General features: G+C 51.8%; 9 protein-coding genes across 9 annotated transcripts; 7 read left to right on the top strand and 2 right to left on the bottom strand.

Moving 5' to 3' along the window:
* The first annotated feature begins 110 nt into the window (after positions 1 to 110).
* On the top strand, positions 111 to 4217 carry PV05_04285 (ATP-dependent protease La). The gene is made up of 2 exons (XM_013460684.1): positions 111 to 3384; positions 3442 to 4217. Exons 1-2 carry the CDS (start codon positions 271 to 273, stop codon positions 3607 to 3609), a joined length of 3282 nt encoding a protein of 1093 aa, XP_013316138.1. The 5' UTR covers positions 111 to 270; the 3' UTR covers positions 3610 to 4217.
* On the bottom strand, positions 4172 to 5821 carry PV05_04284 (uncharacterized protein). Its single transcript, XM_013460683.1, has one exon. The coding sequence runs from the start codon at positions 5638 to 5640 to the stop codon at positions 4255 to 4257; it is 1386 nt and encodes a 461-aa protein (XP_013316137.1). The 5' UTR covers positions 5641 to 5821; the 3' UTR covers positions 4172 to 4254.
* Positions 5822 to 6328: 507 nt separating this feature from the next.
* On the top strand, positions 6329 to 7185 carry PV05_04283 (uncharacterized protein; the record flags this gene model as incomplete). The annotated part of the gene is made up of 3 exons (XM_013460682.1): positions 6329 to 6515; positions 6574 to 6770; positions 6823 to 7185. The coding sequence occupies 3 exons, from the start codon at positions 6329 to 6331 to the stop codon at positions 7183 to 7185; spliced, it is 747 nt and encodes a 248-aa protein (XP_013316136.1).
* A 73-nt stretch (positions 7186 to 7258) lies between these two features.
* On the top strand, positions 7259 to 10704 carry PV05_04282 (uncharacterized protein; the record flags this gene model as incomplete). Its single annotated transcript, XM_013460681.1, has 12 exons — positions 7259 to 7383; positions 7430 to 7919; positions 8014 to 8058; positions 8152 to 8225; positions 8966 to 9044; positions 9173 to 9263; positions 9606 to 9728; positions 9780 to 9802; positions 9872 to 9909; positions 9961 to 10098; positions 10273 to 10319; positions 10484 to 10704. 12 exons carry the CDS (start codon positions 7259 to 7261, stop codon positions 10702 to 10704), a joined length of 1494 nt encoding a protein of 497 aa, XP_013316135.1.
* A 566-nt stretch (positions 10705 to 11270) lies between these two features.
* On the top strand, positions 11271 to 12497 carry PV05_04281 (uncharacterized protein; the record flags this gene model as incomplete). Its single annotated transcript, XM_013460680.1, has 1 exon — positions 11271 to 12497. One exon carries the CDS (start codon positions 11271 to 11273, stop codon positions 12495 to 12497), a length of 1227 nt encoding a protein of 408 aa, XP_013316134.1.
* Positions 12498 to 13475: 978 nt separating this feature from the next.
* On the top strand, positions 13476 to 15587 carry PV05_04280 (uncharacterized protein; the record flags this gene model as incomplete). The annotated part of the gene is made up of 5 exons (XM_013460679.1): positions 13476 to 14365; positions 14419 to 14559; positions 14610 to 15089; positions 15146 to 15197; positions 15300 to 15587. The coding sequence occupies 5 exons, from the start codon at positions 13476 to 13478 to the stop codon at positions 15585 to 15587; spliced, it is 1851 nt and encodes a 616-aa protein (XP_013316133.1).
* Positions 15588 to 16227: 640 nt separating this feature from the next.
* PV05_04279 (uncharacterized protein) lies at positions 16228 to 18693 on the top strand. Its single transcript, XM_013460678.1, has one exon. The coding sequence runs from the start codon at positions 16611 to 16613 to the stop codon at positions 17535 to 17537; it is 927 nt and encodes a 308-aa protein (XP_013316132.1). The 5' UTR covers positions 16228 to 16610; the 3' UTR covers positions 17538 to 18693.
* Positions 18694 to 18981: 288 nt separating this feature from the next.
* Positions 18982 to 20011, bottom strand: PV05_04278 (uncharacterized protein). Its single transcript, XM_013460677.1, has one exon. It carries the CDS (start codon positions 19812 to 19814, stop codon positions 19551 to 19553), a length of 264 nt encoding a protein of 87 aa, XP_013316131.1. The 5' UTR covers positions 19815 to 20011; the 3' UTR covers positions 18982 to 19550.
* Positions 20012 to 21823: 1812 nt separating this feature from the next.
* Positions 21824 to 23894, top strand: PV05_04277 (uncharacterized protein). Its single transcript, XM_013460676.1, has 2 exons — positions 21824 to 22094; positions 22147 to 23894. The coding sequence occupies exons 1-2, from the start codon at positions 21937 to 21939 to the stop codon at positions 23840 to 23842; spliced, it is 1854 nt and encodes a 617-aa protein (XP_013316130.1). The 5' UTR covers positions 21824 to 21936; the 3' UTR covers positions 23843 to 23894.
* The last annotated feature ends 1 nt before the right edge of the window (position 23895 follows it).

The following is a 23895-nucleotide window of genomic DNA, read 5'->3' as shown; positions in this document are numbered from 1 at the left end:
CCGCAAGCAGGTGTCTTCGGGGAAAATTTGGAGTCGGCGCAGTTTCCTTTCCGGGACCTCGAATTGATAATGATTCACTTACGCAACGACGAGTGGCACCTGGTTGTCCCCGAGTAGCCACCCTCTGCTTCGTTTTCCTCTTCTCTCCTCTGGTGGACTCAAGCCTCGACATTCAAGAAGAGGCTCTCTATCATCAAGATCGCTAATACACTTCTAACGCGACCAGCGGTACCCCTCCTGTGGTTGGCCCGGACTCCATCTTGCCAGAGCATGCTTCGCGGTCAAAGTATACCATGGCGGACAGCCCTCCGGAATGGACAGCGCAACATATGTAGAGACTGTCGCCGACAGCTTCTCCAAAGAGGTCTTCTGTCTTCCTCCGCGACCTCTCCAAGTCCCTCACCGTTGATTTCTCCTGCCGTCAGACAAGGATTACAAATACGGCAATTTTCTTCTCATCCAATTCGCCGCAAAGAAAAGCCACCGGAAGATGAGCCTCCCTCTCAAGCAGAAAAGACCGATGCAAAAGCGAAGAAAGTCGAGAACGAGTTAGAAGAAGCTCCTCGGACAGAGGACAGCGTCGAGTCGAAAAAGTCGCCTTCAGAGCCTCAGCCTATACCTCAGACTTCCGGTGATGGGAAACCTGCAGCCGGAGGGAGTGGTGGGGATTCATCCTCAGGAGGCGGACAAAGCTCTGGAGGAAACAGCGATGGAGGGAAGCGAGGTCGGAAGAGCACTCAGATATCGAAACCTACCGTACCGGAAGTATACCCTCAGGTGATGGCAATTCCAATTGCCAAGCGTCCTCTATTTCCAGGCTTTTACAAGGCTATCACTATAAGAGACCCCAACGTGGTGGCTGCCATAACAGAAATGATGAAGAGGGGGCAGCCTTATGTGGGTGCATTCCTCTTCAAGGACGACTCTGCGGACAAGGATATCATCGAGAAGATGGACGATGTCCACGAGGTTGGCGTATTCGCTCAGATCACGAGTGCATTCCCTGTGCATGGAGACGAGCATAGCTTGACAGCAGTGCTGTATCCGCATCGGCGTATCAAGATGTCAGCACTACTACCACCCTCTGCGTCGGGGGAGCAGGGGCCGTCACTCGTTGAGGTACAGCCTGCAAAAGATGGAAAGACGAAATCTGAATCCACGGATGGCAAGGGTGACGTGGTCGCAAGCTTCGAGGAATCAAATAAAGAACAACCAACACAACTAAGTGTTTATGAGCCGACTGCGTTCCTTCGAAAGTTCCCCGTGTCGCTGGTCAACGTTGAGAACTTGACAGAACCACCTTATGACAAGAAGAGTGACGTCGTCAAAGCTCTAACAGCAGAAATTGTCAACGTCTTCAAAGAGGTTGCCAGCCTCAACCAGCTCTTTAGAGATCAGATCTCCGACTTCAGTGTTTCGCAATCTGCAGGCAATGTTCTTGAGGAGCCGGCCAAGCTAGCAGACTTTGCAGCGGCCGTTTCTGCCGGTGAGATCGATGAGCTGCAAGATGTCCTTCAGACCATGAATGTCGAAGAGCGATTACACAAGGCACTCGTCGTGCTGAAGAAGGAATTGATGAATGCCAAACTACAGTCTAAGATCTCCAAGGACGTCGAGAGTAAGATTCAGAAACGGCAACGAGAATATTGGCTTATGGAGCAGATGAAGGGTATTCGAAGAGAGCTTGGCATCGAGTCTGATGGCAAAGACAAGTTGGTCGAGAAGTTCAAAGAAAAGGCCCAGAAGCTGGCAATGCCTGAAGCTGTGAAGAAGGTGTTCGAGGAAGAGCTTAACAAGCTGGCCCACCTCGAACCTGCAGCCTCGGAGTTCAATGTCACGAGGAATTATCTTGATTGGATCACTCAAGTTCCCTGGGGTCAAAGAAGCGCCGAAAACTTTGGAATCAAGAATGCCATGACTGTACTAGATGAAGACCACTATGGTCTGAAAGACGTCAAGGACCGAATCTTGGAGTTCATTGCTGTCGGCAAGCTACGTGGCACTGTCGAAGGCAAGATCTTATGCTTCGTCGGACCACCGGGCGTGGGAAAAACTTCGATTGGCAAATCAATCGCACGAGCACTTAATCGACAATATTACCGGTTCAGTGTGGGTGGCTTGACCGATGTGGCCGAAATCAAAGGCCATCGTCGAACATATGTCGGTGCCTTGCCTGGTAGAATCATCCAAGCTCTCAAGAAATGCCAGACGGAGAACCCGCTCATTCTCATTGATGAGGTGGACAAGATTGGCCGTGGCCATCAAGGAGATCCGGCATCAGCTTTGCTCGAATTGCTCGATCCGGAGCAAAACTCGAGTTTCTTAGATCACTACATGGATATACCGGTGGACCTTTCCAAAGTCCTCTTTGTTTGCACGGCCAACATGACAGACACCATTCCCCGCCCCCTGCTTGACCGCATGGAGCTAATCGAGCTCAGCGGCTATGTGTCGGACGAGAAGAAGGCCATTGCTGATCGCTACCTTGCACCACAGGCAAAAGAGCTGTCTGGTCTGAAAGATGTTGATGTCAAACTCGACGAATCTGCCATTGAAGAACTGATCAACAAGTACTGTCGTGAGTCAGGAGTGCGAAACTTGAAGAAGCAGATCGAAAAGGTCTACCGCAAGTCAGCATTGAAGATTATACAAGATCTGGGTGAAGAGGCACTTCCCGAGTCTGAGGCTCTGACAGACGAAGGCAAAGCTGCTCTCGAGGAAAGCAAGAAAGACGAGTCTGATGTGAAGGACACCCCCGAGTCCATTGAGAAAGAGACGACAGAACAACCTCGCGTCGCCCTCAAGGTTCCCGAGTCTGTCCATGTCACGATCTCAAAGGACAACCTGAAAGACTACGTAGGACCGCCCGTCTTCACTGCCGACCGCCTGTACGAGCAGACGCCTCCTGGTGTCGCCATGGGCCTGGCTTGGACAAGCATGGGCGGTGCTGCATTGTACGTTGAGTCCATCCTCGAATCTGCGCTATCGCACTCAAGCAGGCCCGGTCTCGAACGAACTGGCAACTTGAAACCCGTCATGAAAGAGTCGATTCAAATCGCATACTCGTTCGCAAAACATGTCATGGCTACGCGATTCCCAGACAACCATTTCTTCGACCATGCAAAGATCCACCTCCACTGCCCTGAGGGTGCAGTCCAGAAAGACGGTCCCTCAGCCGGTATCACGATGGCCACATCCCTGCTCAGTCTGGCCATGAACAAGCAGGTCGATCCTGCATTGGCCATGACGGGCGAATTGACGGTGACCGGAAAAGTTCTTAGAATTGGTGGATTACGAGAGAAGACCGTCGCAGCGAGACGAGCAGGCTGTTCTAAGATCCTCTTCCCAAAGGACAATTGGGGCGATTGGTGCGAATTGCCAGATGTAAGTTTGCCCCCCTGCGCGAATATGCGCCTAGACTTAGACTAACGGTTATGGCAGAATATCAAAGAAGGCATCGAAGGCCATGCCGTCGACTGGTACAGCGACGTGTTCGACATTGTCTTTCCCGATGTCAACGTCGAGGAGGTCAATGGTTTGTGGAAAGATGCGCTGAAGAAGCGGAAGGAGGATAATGAGAAGGACCGCGACGATGAGGATGACGACTGAGCATCGTCCTCATAGCCGATTTAACACGTCTTAAAAGATCTCGAAAGTATGGCGGACTTTGTACTCACCGCCGCGTCAGAAGCCTCGAAACTGTCGTAACTCGACATCATGTCTTGCCCATTCGGGCGCGAAAGAGCGGAGAAACCCAAGGTCTGGCCAGACCATGGGCTTAACAGCGTCGAGACATATGTTCTGCGAATATCGTTCTGATTGGACGACGATTCGACACTCGTGTTGTTGCTTGGTGTGTGACGACCTTTGGCTATGTCAGGTGTCTGGTTTGGGATCCAGATATTCGAGATCAATGCGACTACTCACCGAGCATGGCATGTCTGGCGTCAGTTATAGGAGGGAATGCATATGCGGCCAACCTGGGGAGAGATCATTGCTGGTTGCTGGACATTTCGAATCAGAACTGGCTCCGGGTGTATATGTTATCATGTTGTTTGAAAATGATGGGATAGAATCTCCGCTTTGCCGCATCACTGTAGGATATGTTTGAAGAGGATGGAAATGATCGGAAGCACAGATCTGCATGGCGGATTCGGAGACATAGACAATTCATCATGCACAAATGAATGCCGTGCTACTTCAATCGTTGAATGTCCGTATACTCTATAGGATCCTATTTCATGGTGCCTTGTTTCACGGATGTCCGTCTTCATCTCCACCGTCCTCCTCGTCGTCATCTGATGAAGACACCGGTATTGCGTCCTCAGAACCCCTAATGCTGGCGTACCTGTAACTCCGTAGAAGAGCGGTCTCGTGCGTGTCGAGAATCATCTCCTCCTCCTCCACCTCCTCCTCGTCCTTAAGTGGGAGCTGTTCATTTCGCACAATGAGGGCGGGGAGTTTTGGCTCGCTGTGGTCGGACTGCACACCATCATCGTCGTCATCATCTTCGCTGTCCGCAATTTCGGTAGCCTTGCGCTTTTTCGACTGTGATGGTTGCGAGAGTTCATCGGGAAGGAGTGGGAGGTCAGCTTGTAGAGGGCGCGGCTGCTCAGCGGCTTTGGTGTCAACAAAGACATCTTCGTTGCCTTTCGCTTGAGGCGGGTCCAGCTGTCGTAACCCATCGGTCAGAATGACGAACGGCACCGGCAATTTGTAGACCTCTTTTCGAGCCTGACGCTGGACTTCGGCGTACCTAAGTGCTTTTGTTTCGAGCTTAGAGAGCTGCGCCTCCTGGTCGTCGTCTGGGAAGTCGCGGAACAGCATGATTCTGGTGTGGATGGCAGTATCCCATGCTTGACTTGAAAGCGCGGGCTTCAATGTGGCTTTCTGGCCGCCTTTCAAGCTGATAGTGGCATTTGAGAGCACCAAAATGGCCGTGTTTTGAAGGGTTGCCATTTTTGACATGGCCGCGCCGAGGCTTTCGATGGTCTGGAAGCGTCGGCCAGCAGCTCGCTTCTCCAGTTTCTCCTTGACGGCAGCTGGCGCGGCGGCCTTGAGAATGTTCGGGTTTCGCGAGAAAGAGCCAAGTAGGAGGTTTGATAGGTCATCCACGACTATTAGCCCTGTTTTGGGCGAGGGCAGCGTCCCGGTCGGATGCATGAATAATGTCAGCACTCTCGGCAGAGTGTGCGCTTCGAGGTATACGAATTTCTCTGCGATCATGGAGTCGTTGTCTTTCCCAGAGAGCGGCGATGAAGACAGATTATAGGGTTTTGGTGGGTTATAACCGGCCATGAGCTGCCGAAGTCTTTCTGGAATCAGTGGCGAACCAGTATTCACCCAGAGCACATGAGATTCCTCGTGGTCTGAATGAAGGGCATTGGCAGCGATTTGGAGTCCAAACGTGGTCTTGCCGACTCCTGGAGGGCCAAAGACCTCGGTCACGCATCCCCTTTGGATACCCGGGGTAGCAAGTGACAGTTCGTTTGGGAGAAGTGCCGAGTCCAACTTGGACAGTCGAGTCGAGATGCCCTTTGCCTTGGCCGATGCATTCTGGAGGGCTTCGATACCGGATACAGTTGGTAAGCGATGTTGAGACGGCGAGAAATTGTGGACATCAGGACCACGATCATCCATTGCTGATATTGTTCACAAAGCTCCGAGACATCTTGATCCGACGCTGGACCTGCGTGCTTCCAATTACGGGGCGATCATTGCTGGACACTGGAGAAAAGTAGGAAGCAGCGTAGGCCGTACCGCATCATGGTTGGAAATTGCGGTCGCAGCCTTTCCCAGGCAGGAGTCACTGTGATCTTCATGGAACCATAATGAGTTGACAGAACTACGGAGATGCCGCAATGGAAAAACGCGGTCATTCAAATGACAGAGATGGACGCGATATTCTTGTCAGATCACGTGTCAGGTTGCGTCACGCGAATGTTGCCGAGACTGCAGCTGCTTCACTACCCACACTACCTTACCTTACCTTATGCAACCACCATGTTCGCTTTCATCCAGTCGCATTACTTTGTGGCCAACATCCTTGGATTCTCTCTGTGCCGGCATTGCTCTAATGCAGAGCGTGCTTTAGCAGATGAGACTTCACCTGCATCGATTGGCAAGGGTTCACCTGTAGGCAATCTGTTCCCGTCAAGGCACATGTGGCCCCAAGTCTTTAGTCGCCAATGTTCTGTCTGCCATGGGACAGATATCGCACCTAGTATCTCCGTCTGTCCACTGCGTGCGATCAGGAAACCGTCCCGAGCAGACAGACAACTACGCCCGTTGAGCCTCTATCATACTCTGCACACAACAAAGGCTCGAGATGGCACTCTGGGCTCTTGGGTTGGGCCTGATCGTGGCTTACATTGCCATCCACAAGTTTCTGGTATGGCGACGACTGCGACATATCCCGGGTGCCTCCTGGTGTGGCTGGTTCGACAGTTGGATGCTTCAAAGGGCTTTTAGAGGCACCATGTATGATGACCTCGGGCAACTGTGTGAACAATATGGTAAAGCCCAGCATGATATCAGCCGCTCAAGATTTGTCTCATTTGTGCTTCGTTACAGGACCACTTGTCCGCATCGCACCGAACTATGTGATTTGCGGCGACCCGATTGAAGTTCGGCGCTTGTGGGCAGTGCGTTCTCAATTTGATCGCTCGCCGTGGTTCAAAGGTTTCCAAGTCGATTCTCCCAATGATAGCAGCATATCTATGCGCGATCGTGCCCTGCACACTGCCCTGAGATCGAAATTGGCCGCCGGGGTGAGTGTCTCTTCTACGAGTAATAGTCGTTGCGTGCCTTGACAGTATCCAGTACTCCGGCAAGGACGTTGACCATCTGGATGAGTCGATTGATCAGCAGATAGCGAACCTCATCCGCCTGATAGAGGCGAAATATCTCACTACCGATACCGACTTTCGACCCGTGGATATCGCCCGCAAAGTCCAGTATCTAACATTGGATGTCATCTCCACGATTGCGTTTGGCCGTACTTTTGGCTTCATTGACAACGATGGTGTTCTCTTCGACTACATCAAGACGACGGAAGAGTCACTTCCACTCTTGCAAGTGATAGCGTTGCTTCCATGGTTGCTCAACGTCCTACAATCCCCTGTGTTCAAGCCTATTAGACCAACTTCCACAGATGCAATCGGACTGGGAAGAATTATGGGTTAAGTTTATCCGTTGATCCTCTTGCACGATTCACACTGGGCTATTCTCATGACTGACGACTGCCAAATGCATCAGCATGGCCAAAGAAGTGGTGGCCGAGCGCTATGGCCAAGACAAGGTCGTGAAACGAGATATGCTCGGATCATTCGTGGCTCATGGCCTTGACCAGAAGAATGCAGAATCCGAATCTCTGGTGCAAATGTGAGTCCGCTACATTTTGACGTTGTTTGTGGTACTGATTTGCTAGTGTGGCTGGGTCTGATACGACCGCGGTAGTGCTAAGAATAGGCCTTTTCCACGTTTCAACTTCACCATTGGTATACCAAAAACTCCAAGCTGAGATTGATCATGGCGTCAAAGTCGGTCAAATTTCGTCTCCGATCAAAGATGTTGAAGCAAGAGGACTCCCCTATCTCCAGGCCTTCATCAAGGAAGTGTTACGTATTTGGCCACCTATTGCGGGGATCCTGCCGCGTCGGTCAGAGACAGATGGTATTGTCTGTGGCCAACAGATTCCAAGAAACACAGATGTTGGCTGGAGCCCTCGCTCGGTGATGCGTGACAAAGGAGTATTTGGCAATGATGCAGACACATTCTCGCTTGAAAGGTGGCTACAGCCAGATGGGAACCGACTCAGAACGATGGAACATACTGTCGAGCTGGTTTTCGGTTACGGCAAATGGGGTTGCTTGGGGAAACCCATCGCACTGCTGGAGTTGAACAAGATGTTTGTCGAGGTATGTCCGCACGATCGATAACACCCGCGAAGATGTTGTCGCCCTCACTTTCCCCTCATCGTCGTTGTCAGTCAAACCATGCTGATCGGTTCAGTTCTTGCGTCGCTTTGACTTCACTGTTCTCAACCCCGCTCATCCCGTAAGTATTCTCTTTTCCGAAGGACCGTCCCGACCGACCACCACCTTTCTCTTCGCCCTTGTCCTTGCCGGTACATTTTTTGACAACTTGCAGATGGATACCTTCAACTACGGTGTAATGACGCAATGGAACCTCTTTATGCGTATCACAAGGCGCCAGAACCCGGTGTGAGGCCAACCGGCTGCTGGTGCCCGCTGGTTCCCCAACCGATCGACAGGCCGCATGCTTGAGCGGTATGCCCATACCTACCTGTCTAGAAGACAGAGCCACGCTCGTTTGGAGCATCCCTCTGGCACCTATCAATGCGCCCCGGTCATTTTCGACGTGGGATGAAGTGTCGTTTAGGCCCTGACATGATTGGATTATCAAGGACTCTTCTTCCTTAGCCAAGAGCATAAGCAATCCTGCTACCGTACTATTTGGGTACTTGTGGCTACTCCATATCAGTTGCCGGCAAAGGCCATCGCTTTAAACACCGTCGGTTACTGAGGCTTGCAGTAACGCAGCTCCAAACGCCGCATGGGAGTCGGGGTATGATTGGGCTCATTTTCCAAATGCCCAGTCCTCGCTGGTGTTGGCGCTGCGAAGATCTGCCGACGTCTGCAACGGGACCTTCAGACACCCGTCGAGCTCGCCATATACCACACACCACTTGAGACTCGTGGCGAATAGCATCCTGCATAGTGTGCCATATTCGCGTGGAGACGGGCCGAGGCGCAGAATAGTACGCTGAGTTCAGCCCGACACCATTCCCGGGTCGTAATACGACCTCAGTGCCTGCTCCCATGCACCACAGGCCTATGTGTGCTTGATGGGCGCTTCTAGAGATGATCGATCTCGATTGTATTCCTTGAAGACCTTGCGATGGGCATATCAGAGTCCTTTGGATACTATTCTTGTCATCTAGGCAGATCGAGTTCAACGTGCCACCATATAGCACGAGCATGGCGGACCCAGATCATACGCAAGATACGAACGCAGCTCTGGTAAGACTACTCAGCATCCCTCGGACAGAAAGGTGGTAAGGCTTGAATGAGGCGGTGCCTGTTCTGGTTGAATAATGCCACTCGTTCTGGCTTCAGGCTGGCCCTTTGGACAAGACTAAATTCAATAGCAAGCCGATGTCGATGACGACTCTGCTGTTGGCTTGGTACGTGACAACTACCTTGCGGCCTATATCATCAAGATGATGACCAAACATGAATGTGTGCATCTTGTCAGGATGATGACCAATTCTCCACGGCTTCCCTTACATCAACAATCCGCAACTTTGAGATAGAGAATGGACGCACATATCATGCGCTTAGCGCGGGAAGCAAGTCCTTGATCTATCAGTCACTGTCGGTACCTAGGTGTAACCTCTTGTTCTCTGCAGAATACGTTCTTCCTAATGACGAGGTAACCTGTCCTTCACCACCCCTTCCATTCATCCTGGAGAAAGGGGCGTCCGCTGAACTTAATTGCCCTGCATCAAGAAGAGATGAGCAGGCTAGGTAAATACATCTGCAAAGAAGTTGCGAGCCCGGCTGACGGTAATATGCGCGTAGACATGCAGAATGCACATTTCCTTGCCACTTTTGATGGTCGAGCATATTTTGCGCCAGCGGCCGAGACAGCTCAACGTGTTCTTGATGTTGGAACAGGCACCGGGATTTGGGCTATACAATACGGTTTTTCCCCTCTCTGGGCCGTGTTTGGTCTCCCAGCTGATGATTGTGCAGCTGATGAGCACCCTTCCGCCCAGGTATGAACCATGCACGGTGGCTGATTGCCCGACTTGACTGCACTATTACTGACCACTGCGTTGTCAAAGGTCATTGGGGTCGACTTAAGCCCGATCCAGCCTGACATGTAAGTCAATTGCAGGGAGGGAGTACTAACGGAGGTTGACAACAGAGTCAGTACTCCGCCCAATTGCTCGTTCGAAATTGATGATCTGAAGAATGAGTGGACGTGGAGTTATCCCTTCGACTATGTGTTCAGTCGGATGATGGTTGGATCATTTGCTGACTGGCCAGCCTTCATCAATCAAGCGTACAAGTAAGTATCGTCTTCTCCTCCAAAACGAAGCAGCTTCTCTTGTCATTGCTCTGGGTCAATATAAAGCCTTTAGGTGGCAAGGCAGCGGCACTGCGCGCTTCATTCTACAATTCTCAACGTAGCACACTCTTTTTCAAACAATCTCGGTGCTCAACAGACTAACCACGGTATTAGGGCACGAAGAAACCTATCTCCCGGCGGCTGGCTAGAGCTCCAGGATTGTACATTTCCGATGGGCTGCGACGATGGGACCTTCCATTCCGGACAAGTGATGTACGAATGGAGCAAGTTACTCGTCAGCGGCAGCGAGAATTTAGGCCGTCTTTTGGCCGCAGCTGTACACCATCGCGATCGGATGGTAGTAGCTGATTTACAAATGTTACAGTGAAGCACTTCAAGTGGCCGACGAATCGCTGGCCAAAGGACAAAAAGCACAAACTCGTCGGCTTATGGACGCTGGCGAACCTCGGCACGAGTCTGGAAGGGTTGAGCATGGCTCTATGGACCCGTGGTCATGGTTGGACACGAGAACAAGTGGTAGCATATGTGTCAGAGGTGAGGAAGGATTTACAGGATGGCAAGATCCACGCGTACTGGCCCATGTGAGTGCTTCCAGACGTGTTCTCCGAGATCTAGTTGCGTGTTAACCCTATCTGAAGCATTGCGGTTTGTGGTCAAAAGCCAACGACCGCTTCTGCCTCGGCCTCGCCAGGAGTAGTTGCATGAGCACACCCAATGCTAGTTTGATCCCATAACGTGATATCTTGGTCTCTTCTTCGTATATACCGGCTTCGATACACCCGTTGGGAACCCAGAACTTGATTAAGATGGCCTTCTGCTGGCCTCCCGCTGGCCGGATGATGACCATTGCCTACCTAGCTAGACACTGACGTGCAAGAGATTCTCCATGCCTAGTGAGATCCTGCTGTCAACTGACTTCCGGGTGTTGGCCCCGCCCATCGTCGCCTAGCCTTAAGACCTAATTAGCGCTCACCAGGCTAAATACGGGGCCCATAATCGCCTAACTTAGCCTCGAGAGCCCTAGATAAGCGTTCAAAGTATGCCTCGGCAGGTCTTTAGCGTTCTTCAAACTTACAAATCTCAACAACAGGCTGTGAGCCTAAGGTACCTCTACTTCGTGCCACTTCACCACGAGTACGGAACAGCACACCATGATGGAAGCTCTTGCTGTATTGCTACCTCCGGTGCTCATAGCACTCACCGTCATATGCGTTCAGGAAGCATGGAGGATCCGCCACTCGCTACAGGGCTACAAGCAAGTGACGATTCGCGGGGCGTCGAATATGACAGATGAATATGACCGCAAATACACCAAACCCGCCTCCTCTCATGACACTTCCAGATGGCAGATCAAGGCTTTGTACATCCACCCGGTCAAGTCTTGTGGCGGAGTGGAATTGGACGTAGCCGACGTGGATGCCGCTGGATTGACCTGGGATCGCAAGTTCGCGTTCGCCGAGTTACTGACGCCGCGGACCAGGGGAGACGCTCCTGAAGAGGAAAAGAAGCCAAGGTGGACTTTCCGGACCTTACGGCAGCCTGGCTTTGAGAAATTGGCTCTTGTGAAACCAGAGATCTGGATTCCAGAGACGGCATCGAAGAAAACGCAGGGCAAAGACCAAGGATTTATGATTGTGAAGTATCCTCGTATTCCCCGAGGTCCTTTGGCAGCCATCATCAAGTTCGTGGTGGAGCTTGGATTTATATCTAACGAAAGGTCATTTTGTGTGCCGTTGGTGCCTTCGGAAAATCATCAATATCCCTCTGAGCAAGTGACCATTTGGAAGGATAGCCCGCACTGGCTGAACATGGGAGTTCACGTACCGGATGACTTTCGTGCTTACCTTGAAGTTCGGAACCAACTCACCCTCTTCAGAGTCGATCCCAAGAACTACCGAGAGGTGCATCGCTGTGCACCCCGAAAAGAGCAGTTGGGCTATCAGTCCGTGGTCGGTTTTGCAGATGCTTATCCCGTGCATCTCCTCAACATCGCGTCAGTGAGGGACGTGGCCGGAAAGGTTGGGAAGGACATTCCTCGCCTTTCAGCGAGAAGATTCCGATCCAATGTTCTGATGTCCGGGCCTGTAGCGTACAACGAGGATGACTGGAAAAAGATCAAGATTGGCAACCATTTGTTCTACTGCGCTTGCCACACAGTTCGGTGCAGGCTACCAAATGTCGATCCTGATACTGCGGAACGACATCAAGTTGAGCCGGACAGGACTCTAAAGTCCTTCAGATGCATTGACGATGGCGATCCACTGAACGCCTGTCTGGGCCTTCAATTAGTGCCGGCCGAGTCGACGACATTCCAAATTCGAGTTGGCGACGAGGTTGAAGTGCTTGAAAGAGGCGAGCACCATTACATCAAACAGTGATCGGGTTAGTCTTTCGCTTATGCAGGTATCGATGAGAATTCTCCTGCCGAGACCGAAAGTGAAGTATTGACCTTGATCATCGAAGCATCCCTCCGTACCAAACGCAAGGGATCTCTGCATATCTAACCTAGTTAGTATGCTTCCATTTCCGAGGTCTGGCACCGATTTACGTGATAATGCCAGCCCAGCGTCAATTTTGACAGTTTATACCATCAGAGATTGTAGCTGCTGTTATCGCCTTCAACAGCCAGAGGGCTGGAAAGCTACGATACAGACTGCACATCCGTGGTTGCAGGTGGAGCAAGGGCAGCTTTTGAGGCCGCTTTTTGTGCCAATACCAATGGCAATGCTTATCAGGCGGCTCTGCCAATGTCGAGCTGTCGACTTGGCATAGAAACCGCAACTTGAAGATTTTGCGTAACAGCAAGCGACGAACCAGTTATATTCGGAATCAGCCCATTCATGAGGCTGCGCCGAGATGGCTTTGCATCTCATCGCGAGCATATCCCAACCTTCATCATCAGTTGTCTCTGGGCACGCGAACCCTAAGCTTGCAAGATGATCTCGCCAAGACATCAGCGGCGGGCTCCTACGTCCTGGGGATTGCCGCTGATGGGTGGAAGCGTCCGTAAACATGCGGGCAGATCCTCTCTGAAGCGAAGATACGGACCTTGTGATGGCATATAATGAGAAGGCACCACCCAGAGATAAAGAGAAGAGTCACCTAGAACTGAAAAGCTGAAGCTGGACTACCAACCTAAGTCCAGAGATATTGTCTTGGTACACAGCTGATCTGCCCCTTTCAACCCAGAGCATTTTCTCGAGGTATATCCATCGTTTGACTGTCGGTAAAACGAGAACTCTGTGGCCCATCTGTCCAACGTTCTCAGATACTTGTTCACTCGCCCAGCAGTATTGAGACACCATCATTGAGCTCTACAGCCTTCATCTACGAGACCACAACAGCCTCGTCTCATTATGGAGCCTGACCGCATTGGGCCCGACACCACACCCCGACGTCCGTTCGTGGACAGGGTAAAGGATGTTCCACGTCGAGTCATCCGAAGCCTTACAACAAAAGAGGGTCTTGTAGGCGACTACGACTACGCATTTCTGTTTACCCCGAAGCTGCCTTTCATGAAGAAGCAAACCCAAACAGCTCCATTCTTCGGTTTGAACGACAAGATGCCCATCTTGCTAGCGTTGTTGCTTGGCTTTCAGCATGCCTTGTCCATGTTGGCTGGCCTGATCACACCACCTATCATCCTCTCTGGCACGGGTGGTGCCAATTTACCGACAGAGACCGCTCAATACCTTGTCTCGACGTCACTCATTGTCTGCGGAATCTTGTCTTCTATTCAAATCACACGTTTCCACCTCTACAAGACGCCCTACTTCATAGGAACAGGCATTATCTCCGTGGTCGGCACCTCTTTTGCAACCATACCTGTGGCTTTGGGTGGGTTGTCTCAGATGTACGCCTCTGGCTATTGCCCCACCGATGCAGATGGAAATCGTCTTGCCTGTCCGAAAGGCTACGGGGCGATTCTCGGGACAGCGTGTATTTGCGCCCTCCTGGAAATCTGCTTGTCTTTTGCTCCTGCAAAAGTCTTGAAACGAGCCTTTCCCCCGTTGGTTACAGGACCTACTGTCGTCCTCATTGGAATCAATCTCATCTCCTCGGGATTTGAAAATTGGGCAGGAGGATCTGGAAGTTGCAGGGCGCGGCCAGAAGAAGGTATCTATCAGAATTGTCCTACCAACTTTGCCCCTCATCCTCTCCCATGGGGCTCTGCGGAATTCATTGGGCTGGGATTCAGCGTCTTTATCACCATTATCCTATGCGAGAGGTTCGGTAGTCCGATCATGTATGTCTTTCTTGTCCCAAAGATACACATTCATCTCATGCTGACTGAGGCAGGAAATCATGTGCTGTCGTCATTGGTCTGCTAGTGGGCTGTATCATTGCAGCAGCCACAAACTATTTCGACGACTCGGGGATCAAGAGTGCCAAAGCCGCCTCGTTCATCTGGGTCGAGACATTTCCACTGTCGTTATATGGGTGAGATTGGTTTGCTGTGGCATTCGAGCCGACCACTGACTTGTACCTAGGCCGATGGTGCTGCCCTTCTTAGCAGTCTTCTTAGTCCTGATGATGGAGGCCATCGGAGATATCACTGCCAGTTGTGATGTCTCGCGTCTGGAAGTGGATGGACCCCTTTTCGACTCCCGGATCCAGGGCGGTGTGCTAGCCGACGGTTTGAACGGAATGCTCGCCTGCCTTTGTACAATTACGCCGATGTCGACCTTTGCACAGAATAACGGAGTCATCGCCCTTACGCGTTGTGCCAACAGGAAAGCCGGCTACTGCTGCTGCCTCTGGCTGATCCTCATGGGCATCTTCGCCAAGTTTGCAGCTGCTCTTGTGGCCATTCCCTCTTCGGTCCTTGGTGGTATGACGACTTTCCTGTTTTCGGCTGTTGCCATCTCTGGTGTCCGTATTATCTCGACCGTTCCTTTCACGAGGCGCAACCGCTTCATACTCACGGCCGCAATGTCTGTTGGTTTCGGTGCTACGTTGGTCCCTGACTGGTAAAGATCTCTTCTCCTTGCGGATCAAATTGATTTCGCTGACCCATCATCGTCAGGTTTGACTACGTATTCACGTATGAAGGGGACAATTCTGCCCTACGAGGATTTGTAAGTGTCTTGTGTCTCGGGATCGTGTCTCGCGCATTGCATCTATATGTTTCATTTTATTCAAGGTTTTGCTTCTATGTGCTGACTTGTATTTCCTTTCAGATGAGTGCAATCGAATTGGTGATGGAGACGGGCTTTGCTGTGACAGCCTTTCTGTCTCTCTTCTTGAACCTGGCTATCCCAGAAGAGGCCGATGACGACGCGGTTGAGACTACCGCAAACACTGTGGACGCGGACGACAACAAAGAATGGGAACGAATCAGACGCCGGAGCCAGCTGAAAGACATGCGGAACAGCGAAGATCTTACGAGGGGCAGTACTGACATCGAGGTGAGCGGCGGAATTCAACAAGGTGAGGTCGACAAGATGCGCACCATCAAAGATGGATGACGGAAGATCCGAGTGGTATTCACCAAGGGGGAGGTCACCAGTATCTAAGAGACCTCTACCGTCGTCTGAGATGGCAGTTTCGTACCACGCAAATGCCAACCCGCTACAACGCGGCGTCGACCCCTTTGTAGCATCAGCCTTATCCATCACTAGATGAGATCGACGGCGACCCCATAACTAGGCGAATTAGTGGCGCTTTCCGGATGGTGATGTGACCAGCAGGAGGGATGGTTTATGAATACTATATACTTGTAATTGCTATGCACATCTTGCTGAGACACGTATATCCATCTGGAGTCTGCCTTGGCCGGTCTCCTCTTTCAAGTCAGTCAAAAGTGGTACAGCCGTTCATTAGTAATGATCTTCCAGTGGTGATACCACCAGAACCACTTGTTTCAATGCAGATCGAAAGCCCAGATGAGTGCCGCACGATGATAGTACCACGATCCAGCTGCATCTAAGCCTTCACTACCTACTTAGTCTTGGTAGACGACCTTGGCAGCGGGTTGATACAGGCCCAATGCAACACCGGGCTGTACGTTGCCGGTGGCCTCGAAGCTCGATTGGGGAAAGACTGTGATGAGAAGCCCGAGCACGAATCCAGCGAACTGCGGGATGTGGATGTGGATTGCAAAGCTCCGTCGACAACCTCGTCCCGCTCAACCACAACACAACACCAGAGAACGACGATTTCAACCTCAACCTCAACCTCCGTCGCTGTCGCTGTCGCTGTCGCTCTCTCCTGACAAGACCTTCCCTCCCAATGTCCCTTGCACAGACATGAATCCCCTTGCGAGTTCGACGCTGTCTCGTACCCATACCGGCTTTCCCTGCCTCTCGCCAGATCCTCGTCAAAGGTCCAAGACACTGCCAGCATAGGTTGATTCGAGTCGGCACAGTACCCTGCCATGGTACGACCCTGTTCCAATGCGACGGCGGATTCGGTTTATCTCTACGCTCGTTCTACGCTCGTTCTATAGTTGACCAGGTGCCACCCCGCGAGCCAAAAATCTTCCCGCAGTCATGCCATTTTGCTTCAGCAGCAATGACACCGAGCCGCACGACGAGTACGACGAGATCCCCTTCGGCCTCAAATGGCGCATGCACTGGGGCAAGAAAGAGACGGATCCAGCCACGGGCGAGACCATCCTGCGGCTGAGCAACACCAGAATCCTCAAGACGCACTGCCTCAACACCGAATACCAGGCCCTGAAGCTGATCGACCGACATACCTCGGTCCCATGCTACAAGGTGCTGGCCGTGTACAACAGGCCTGAGGGGAGACTGGTCGAATACGAAGCGTATCCGGGAAAGCCTCTGGAACAGGCGTGGCCGGGAATGTCTGCCCACCAAAAGAACAAGGTCATTGGGGACTTGGGTCGCTTTGTTGAGCAGCTGCGAAAGATGCAACCTCCCAAGCACTGTGTCGTCGGAGATGCCACTCTCGGCGCCGCACTTGACCATCGATTTGGGTCTGGCAGGGTCGGCCCGTTCTTTTCGATCCAAGCGTTCCAAGAGTTCGAGAGAAGAGGTCACAAGCCAGACGACTTTCCCGAAAAAGAAGTCCAAATCGTCCACGCACCGATGAAGCCTTACGTCTTGAAGTTTACCCACGCCAATCTCTGCCCCAAAAACATCCTGGTCGACGAGGCTGGCCGGATCGTGGCCCTGATCGGCTGGGAGTCGTCTGGATGGTACCCGGAATACTGGGAGTACACCCAGATGTGTCATCTGACTCCAAAGACCATGGGCGACTGGCGCGACGCCATGTGCCATGTCATACCTCGGTACGACCAGGAGTTGATATGTGAGGAAGCCCTGCGTGCGCGATATTGTGGATCGGTGTACGATCTACCACGGAGTGTTCGGGTTCCGAGTCTGTCGCCGAGTGAGCTGCATGCCGAGCAACAGGAAATTAACGATAAGAACACAGAATCAACCAGCGGCTGAGACAGACGGATTTGGCAGATATATGCCGCTAGTACATTATTATATCCTCGAACTGAGATGGCCATGGCCGCCAGAAATACATTGCCATACCTCTAGGCGCGTGCAAGTGCGCGCGGTGCATCGACTCCAAGTCGTCGAGCGATCTCAGGAACAAGCTGACGCCAAGTTGATGGATGTCAGTACTCTTTCGAGTAAGATCTGGTAAGAGCGTGGCGGCCTTGCCCTTCCACGCCGTTGTTCGATACTCGCGTTCCTCAGCACTGGACACACTGCCAGATCGGAGGAATGTATTGCTCGCCCATCACTGCCTGCCCATCCACGGACCGCAGCGCATACGAGTCATGCAACCCTGGACAACAGACCTACGCGGAAGATCACTTGCCGAGTACCATCAAGTCTATTCCGCCGGAATATACAAATCGACCAGTCTATGCAAGCTCAGTGGACTAGTTCTCGTCTCCGGACGCATACCCCTTCGGAAAAGTTTGTCTACAAATATTACACGAAGATGATATCCAGTACATTTTCTCAGCAAGACGCCGATTGTCCCGAAAACAAAAATTTCGAAGTCCTGGATCTCGGTGGCATCATCGGCCCGCCTATTTTGGATCCCAAGCTACAGTTATCCGACACCATTCGAGCAAGCTGCGACGCTGCGTATGGCAGTGTCCCATATACAACCTAAACCTAGCGTTCGGAGTATGGCGTTGTCAAGGCGGGCATCAGATCATGCAAATCCAATGGACGGCGCATCAACAGCCACACTTTTGTGAGCGTTTGCTCTGCACGAGTTTATTTGATTTATTATGTGAGGATGGGTTCTTGAAAGGAGTACCAATGAGTACTACAGTTTTGGTCTAACTACGTAGTACTACGGATCAGACAAAATGAAATGAAGGGGTTAATAGATGTTGTTTGCGCGCGAGGAGTCAAGCCGGTTAAAGGCAAGCGTTGGGTGAGACCGGATCTATGGGGCGTACAATCTACCTAGGTACAGTACTACAAGGTACGGAGTACTTACACATAGTAGAACTGGATTCTTTCTTGAAGGTCCAGCGGAGTCCGGACTGACTTCTATTGCTATCTGAAAGCGAATAGACCACTGGAGTCGACAACGGTGTCTTTGATTTTGTGTCATTCTGACCTACACTTCGCGTAAAAATCTACTACATACCTAGTTAATGTAAATGCTCCTTGGTAAATTTTTTGTGTTGGATGGCGATGGCACTACTGTATACAACTCAGCATATGCATCGTCCCTCCGTCCGTCCGGCATTTCATTCCCGGGAAGGCCGAACTAAGAGTCGAGTCGAGACGCGGCGATGCAAGCGAGGGACTTGGACTTGCGGTTGTACTTGACTATGTACTCTCAGAGATGGAACCCGACCCGTAGCTAGCAAGGCAAAAGAAGATAAGATGGGAAGAATGATGCGAAAAAGACATTCACGTTCACGTTCACCTTCACCTTCACATTCACATCTTGTCTTGTCCTTTCCCAAGTTTTGGTCCGCATTGTCCTCGCCTTTCCCTCTGTCGACTTCCTCTCAAGGATCTGCCGGCCTGGAACAACTAGTCCCTCCAACAATGAAATCTCTCCAGCCTCTCTTGGATTGAGCTTCTACTTCGAACTTGTAGGTGGCCATCTCGACGTCGAGGATTCGATTGTGCGGTATAGGACACTGAAGCCACGCGCACCTCATTCGTCTTCCCGAGTTTCATTAGACGTACAAAATGACAGGGCCGAATCTCCTGGCGTCTCGTTCGTTGATGCGTTTCTGTACTCGTCGTCGGAGGGAGGCAGACAGCGTTCCTGCGAGTGGTCGAATTCAAGGCGGACCCTGTCGGTTTCCAATGAATGTTCCACTCCCTCTCCCTCTCTGACAACTCAACTCTTGCAGGGCGACCTTGGTGCCGATTCCATGCAGTTGATCATCTTCCAACTTCTTTACTACTTGCGCTCGTAAGCCTGTGCGACAAGGTTTGCGCCTTCCCGCTGTGCGGTCTGCGATTCAATCAAAGCTTGTCCCCTTTCTTCGTCGTGGCCCTCCCGGGCGTCCTAGAGACAGGGTTCCAGAATTCGTCTCTGGCCGACTCGGCGAACCATCTCTTCATAGCCAGTCCATCTCCTCTTCCTCCACCAGCACCAGCACCGGCTCTGTTCATGTCGTAGCCGTTCTGTGCCATCTGTTGCTGGAAACGGAACTGGTGTTCGTGCCGATCAACCCGGCGGCCGCTCGTGCTACCGCTCTTGACGCTGGCTGTGCTCGAAGACGGCATCTTGACTGGGATTGTGCTCACGGCGTAAATTGGATGTGGTCGGTAAATGAGGTGACAGGCTTCGTATGATAGTGAACGCGTGCTTTCTGGTTATTACTGGGCGGGTACTCCGTATAAGTAGACAGGTCTGACTACCTTCGCGGCGTAAGGAGTTTGCTGATTTTTCAAACAGACAAAAGGGTGCAATCCGCAATGACTTTGGAAAGGCAGTGGGTTGCGCTGCGCGTCCCTGGTCAGTCGTAGAAGGTCTTTATACCTCACAGGGGGTCGCAAAGACCATCTCAACATTTCAAAGAAACCAATTGCTCGTGACCACGAGAACGCGTCCCTTGGTAACCTACCTTGTCTCCCGGACCGCGGAACAAAAGAACTTTTTGCTCAAGATCACAGGCACCTTTGCTCGTGGCGTTCACGGTTCACCCTACCTGGTACCAGCAAGCAAAACCTACAGTAGATTTCATGTAGCGGGCCATCTGTGACGTCTGCGGTGTGTGTGGGCAGCGTCACCAGTGGCGTGTCGAAGAATGAGGCTACCTTGGCCTAGGTAAATATTGTTGAGGACATGTTGTGTACTAGTATTTCGAAGAGACAAAAGTACTGCATCACCCTGGATGGGCTCGGATTGTACACAGTAGGAGCGCGATTACCCTTTGGGCTCGTAGATCCAGACTCGCATGTGGTCCTTGACACGTATGTCGGGATAGGCTCTTACCGGGTAGATGAGGCCGAGGTCTCCGCCGAACATCTGCTGAATAATGGATGGAGGTGGAGCAGATGGGAAAGGTAAGTACTGTGAGTACGGAGTACGAGAAGATGTGGTCTGAGACTTGAGACACGGAAGGTTGAAGGGCTCTGGAGTGAATAAGCAGTTCCCAATCCCAGAGCCAGAAACTGCGGGCTGCTTATGGCGGTGATGGCGGCATCATGCGGGGTCTTTTGGTGAGACTCGGTGGAAGATCTGCAATGCCTAGCCTATAAGAGTGCCTGGCGAACCTGAACTTGGGGCAACACTTGGGGGCGAGGCAGACTTTTGGGCTCACAACCTTAGTCAAGTTAGGCATACCCGCCCCGGGAACTGCGGAGGAACTTTGGAGTAGCTCCTTGGAAAACTCCATCAATGGTCAGTGAGGCTCCTTTGCTCAGGCTGGAGTTGGAAACCGCTTCCGTGACAAAAGTCCTCTTCACTCCGTTTTCTTCCCAACTTTTAGCAGAGAGAGTCGTGCAAGAAGTCCCTCAACAGAAATGGAAATGACGGGCCATCGCCCACGCGTCCAACTAGTTCATATACCGAATTCGATCCTTCTGTGAGTGGCTGAATAAGTCACCTAAGTTACCCATTCAGCTCGCTCATGGCCGGTTGATGCCCTTTTGGCCCCTTTTTTATTTCAGTCCGCCTCCTGCAAGCCGCCAGGGTGGGCGGGAAAAAAAGAAAAGAAAAGAAAAGAAAAGAAAAGAAAAGAAATGTCGAGGGCTTTACGAACGGCTGCGGTCCCTATCTGGAAAGTGGAATTTTTGCAAAGACAAGAAAGGTCCTGGTCATGCGAACAGGTTCTTTCTGGTCAGCACGGTGAGGAGGAGCGACGGCGGTTGTGCGTCCGTCAGTGGTGGCAATGCTGCCCGAGGAGCATTGCCTCGAGTCTGCTTACTGAAAGGGCTTCACCACCCCTTTCTAACCGTCTGCTACGATCTAAAATGCTTGATGAGGTCACAGGAAGAGGTCTTTTCTGGAATTTTTGTCCCTGATGCATCTTCTGTTCGTCAGCATCCTCCCTTAGCAAATCGCACTTTTGTAATACACCTCAAGACCACCACCACCCCCTGCGCATGGGTCACCCCCAATCCCAGTCCACGTATGCGCCCTGGGCTGTGACAAAGGCGTGAGGCGTCCTTCGAGCCCATTGTCTGCCTTGTCTGGTGTCCCATTTTCGCCACCCGGACCAACAAAATGCATCCATGCATCGCGAATTACTAGTAAGTGCCTGGCTTCTCTCGACTGTCGTCCAGCCGCATATTCGTGTTTTCATGCACTTGACGTCCCATGCAGCAAGCCTCGCAGTCAGGTTTCGCAGCATTTTTGCATTCCACCGGATCAGGTATGGTGCTCCAGAGCACCTGAGAAACCATGTCCCGGCCATCAAAACGGCCCAAGAAGGCCTACAAGCGAGTCCAGTCACCCCTGAACGCGCTTAAAAACGAAATTGAACGCCTCTATGTGGTCGAAGGCTGGACATTGGAAAGGATCAGAGAGCATATCAGAGCCTCCTATGGTCTTGATCAGTCGTAAGTTTAGCCCTGTTGCCTAGATTTGCCCTTTTTAATTGCCAGTTATCAGACCCAAGCAGTACAAAGACCAGTTGAAAAGCTGGGGCATCAGAAAAAATCATACATGGCGTGATGCTGCCTTCATATTAAGGCTCTTGAACCGTACAAGAGCAGAAGGACGTCCCCGAGAGGCTCAAACAGTCCTCTTCTCATCATTCCCTCGCCGTCGAGAGGATATCCTCAAGTATATCAAGAGATCCAAATTGGTCGATGAAGCGCACCTGCTGTCCAAAATCTCAGATGAAGAGGAAACGCCACTTCACATCAAATTGCCGGATACTCCCCTGGAACAAACCGTGCCGAGAACAGCGCACAACCCGCTCACTCCTCCCTCAGGCGGCTCGGGGCATCTGATTCCTCCGCCAGACCATGCCGAAGTGCCACCATTGAACGCCATGCCATCCCCAGAAGTCAGTCCGCGACCGTCGTCCCAATGGTCAAGTAAGGGCACCCCGTCGAAGAGGTTATCAACCTCGACCTCAGATACTGAACCCGATGACATGGACTTGGACCCTGAATCATTGCCGATGCCACCTCATGACACCGTTAAGCAGCCAGCCTCGCCCAAGTTAGGTGACCCTTTTGGACCGGATGGTCCATTACGGCAGCATAACGGCCTCGATGGGCCAACGGATGGCCTGTCCGTAGACGACATAAATGCGTTGCTCTCTTCCACGCCAGCTAGCATCGACCAGTTTGGCCTCGGGTTTGATATTGCCCGGCTCGGAGTATATACTGACAGCCCTCAACTGAATGATGGCAGTTTCTCAGCGCGGTTCGTAACGAACTGCTTATACTGGTTGATTTGTGTTGGCCAAGACAAGCCTGACTGCAGAAAGAATGCCACGTACCACCTGGATCAAGCCAAGTTGTACTTCTTATGCATGATCCAAGATGGGAGCCCTCCTGGTGAAGCATGCATTGGCGCGTTGAGTGTGGCCTCTGTGTTGTTCGAGTGTTTGGGTCACACGGAGCGACTGGCGGAGATGCTTGCTGAATGCGACCAAGTCACCAGAACGCACCTCGGTGACGACAATCCTCTGAGACTGACAATCGCTTTCAAGAAAAACTTGCTACAACGTGGTGGTGGATGCAGTCCCCTTCATGATGTCGACCGTCTCCGATACATCTATCACCGGATGGAATGTGAATACCCAAAGTCCCGTGGTCCGGTGTTGATGGCCAAGTATCATCTCGTGTGGGCCATGCTGGAGAATGAGTTGAAGAAGGATCGAGGACAACGAGATTTCCGCCCCGCAAAAGAAGGCCTCGAGGCTCTGCTCAAGGAATACGATGCGCATGTCGGCTCGACTAGGATCGAGACAATCATGGCAGCCACTACACTGGCGAGAGCCACCTTTCGTTTTGGTGACGCTGAGAGGGCCGAGGAAATCATTGTCGACGAAGTCTTTCCACGGCTAAGGGAGAACTTTCCTGAAGACCATCCGTATACATGGGAAGCCAAACATCGCCATGCATACTTCCTTCTGCAGCTCGCCAAAGCGGACCCAGGACCCACATACAGAAGACGACTCCAGCAAGGTGAGCAACTTCTTCGCGAGGTTGTGCGGCACAGGCGGCGCGTGCTCGGCGAAGGTAATCCGAAATCCATGCAATCGTTCGAATTGCTGAAGACCATTCTCGAAAAGCAAGCCAAAGTTAATGAAGCAAATTCGCTGTGGTGGTGGTGTAAGCGTCAAGTCTGAAAATTGCCACAAAGCGCGGGATGTCCTTACCATTACATATCCTCATGTACGCG

Source organism: Exophiala xenobiotica (assembly GCF_000835505.1).
Source record: "Exophiala xenobiotica strain CBS 118157 unplaced genomic scaffold supercont1.3, whole genome shotgun sequence".
Lineage (NCBI taxonomy): Eukaryota > Fungi > Ascomycota > Eurotiomycetes > Chaetothyriales > Herpotrichiellaceae > Exophiala > Exophiala xenobiotica.
Note: the sequence above shows the minus strand (reverse complement) of the source record. Positions and strands in the feature narration are given on the sequence as shown.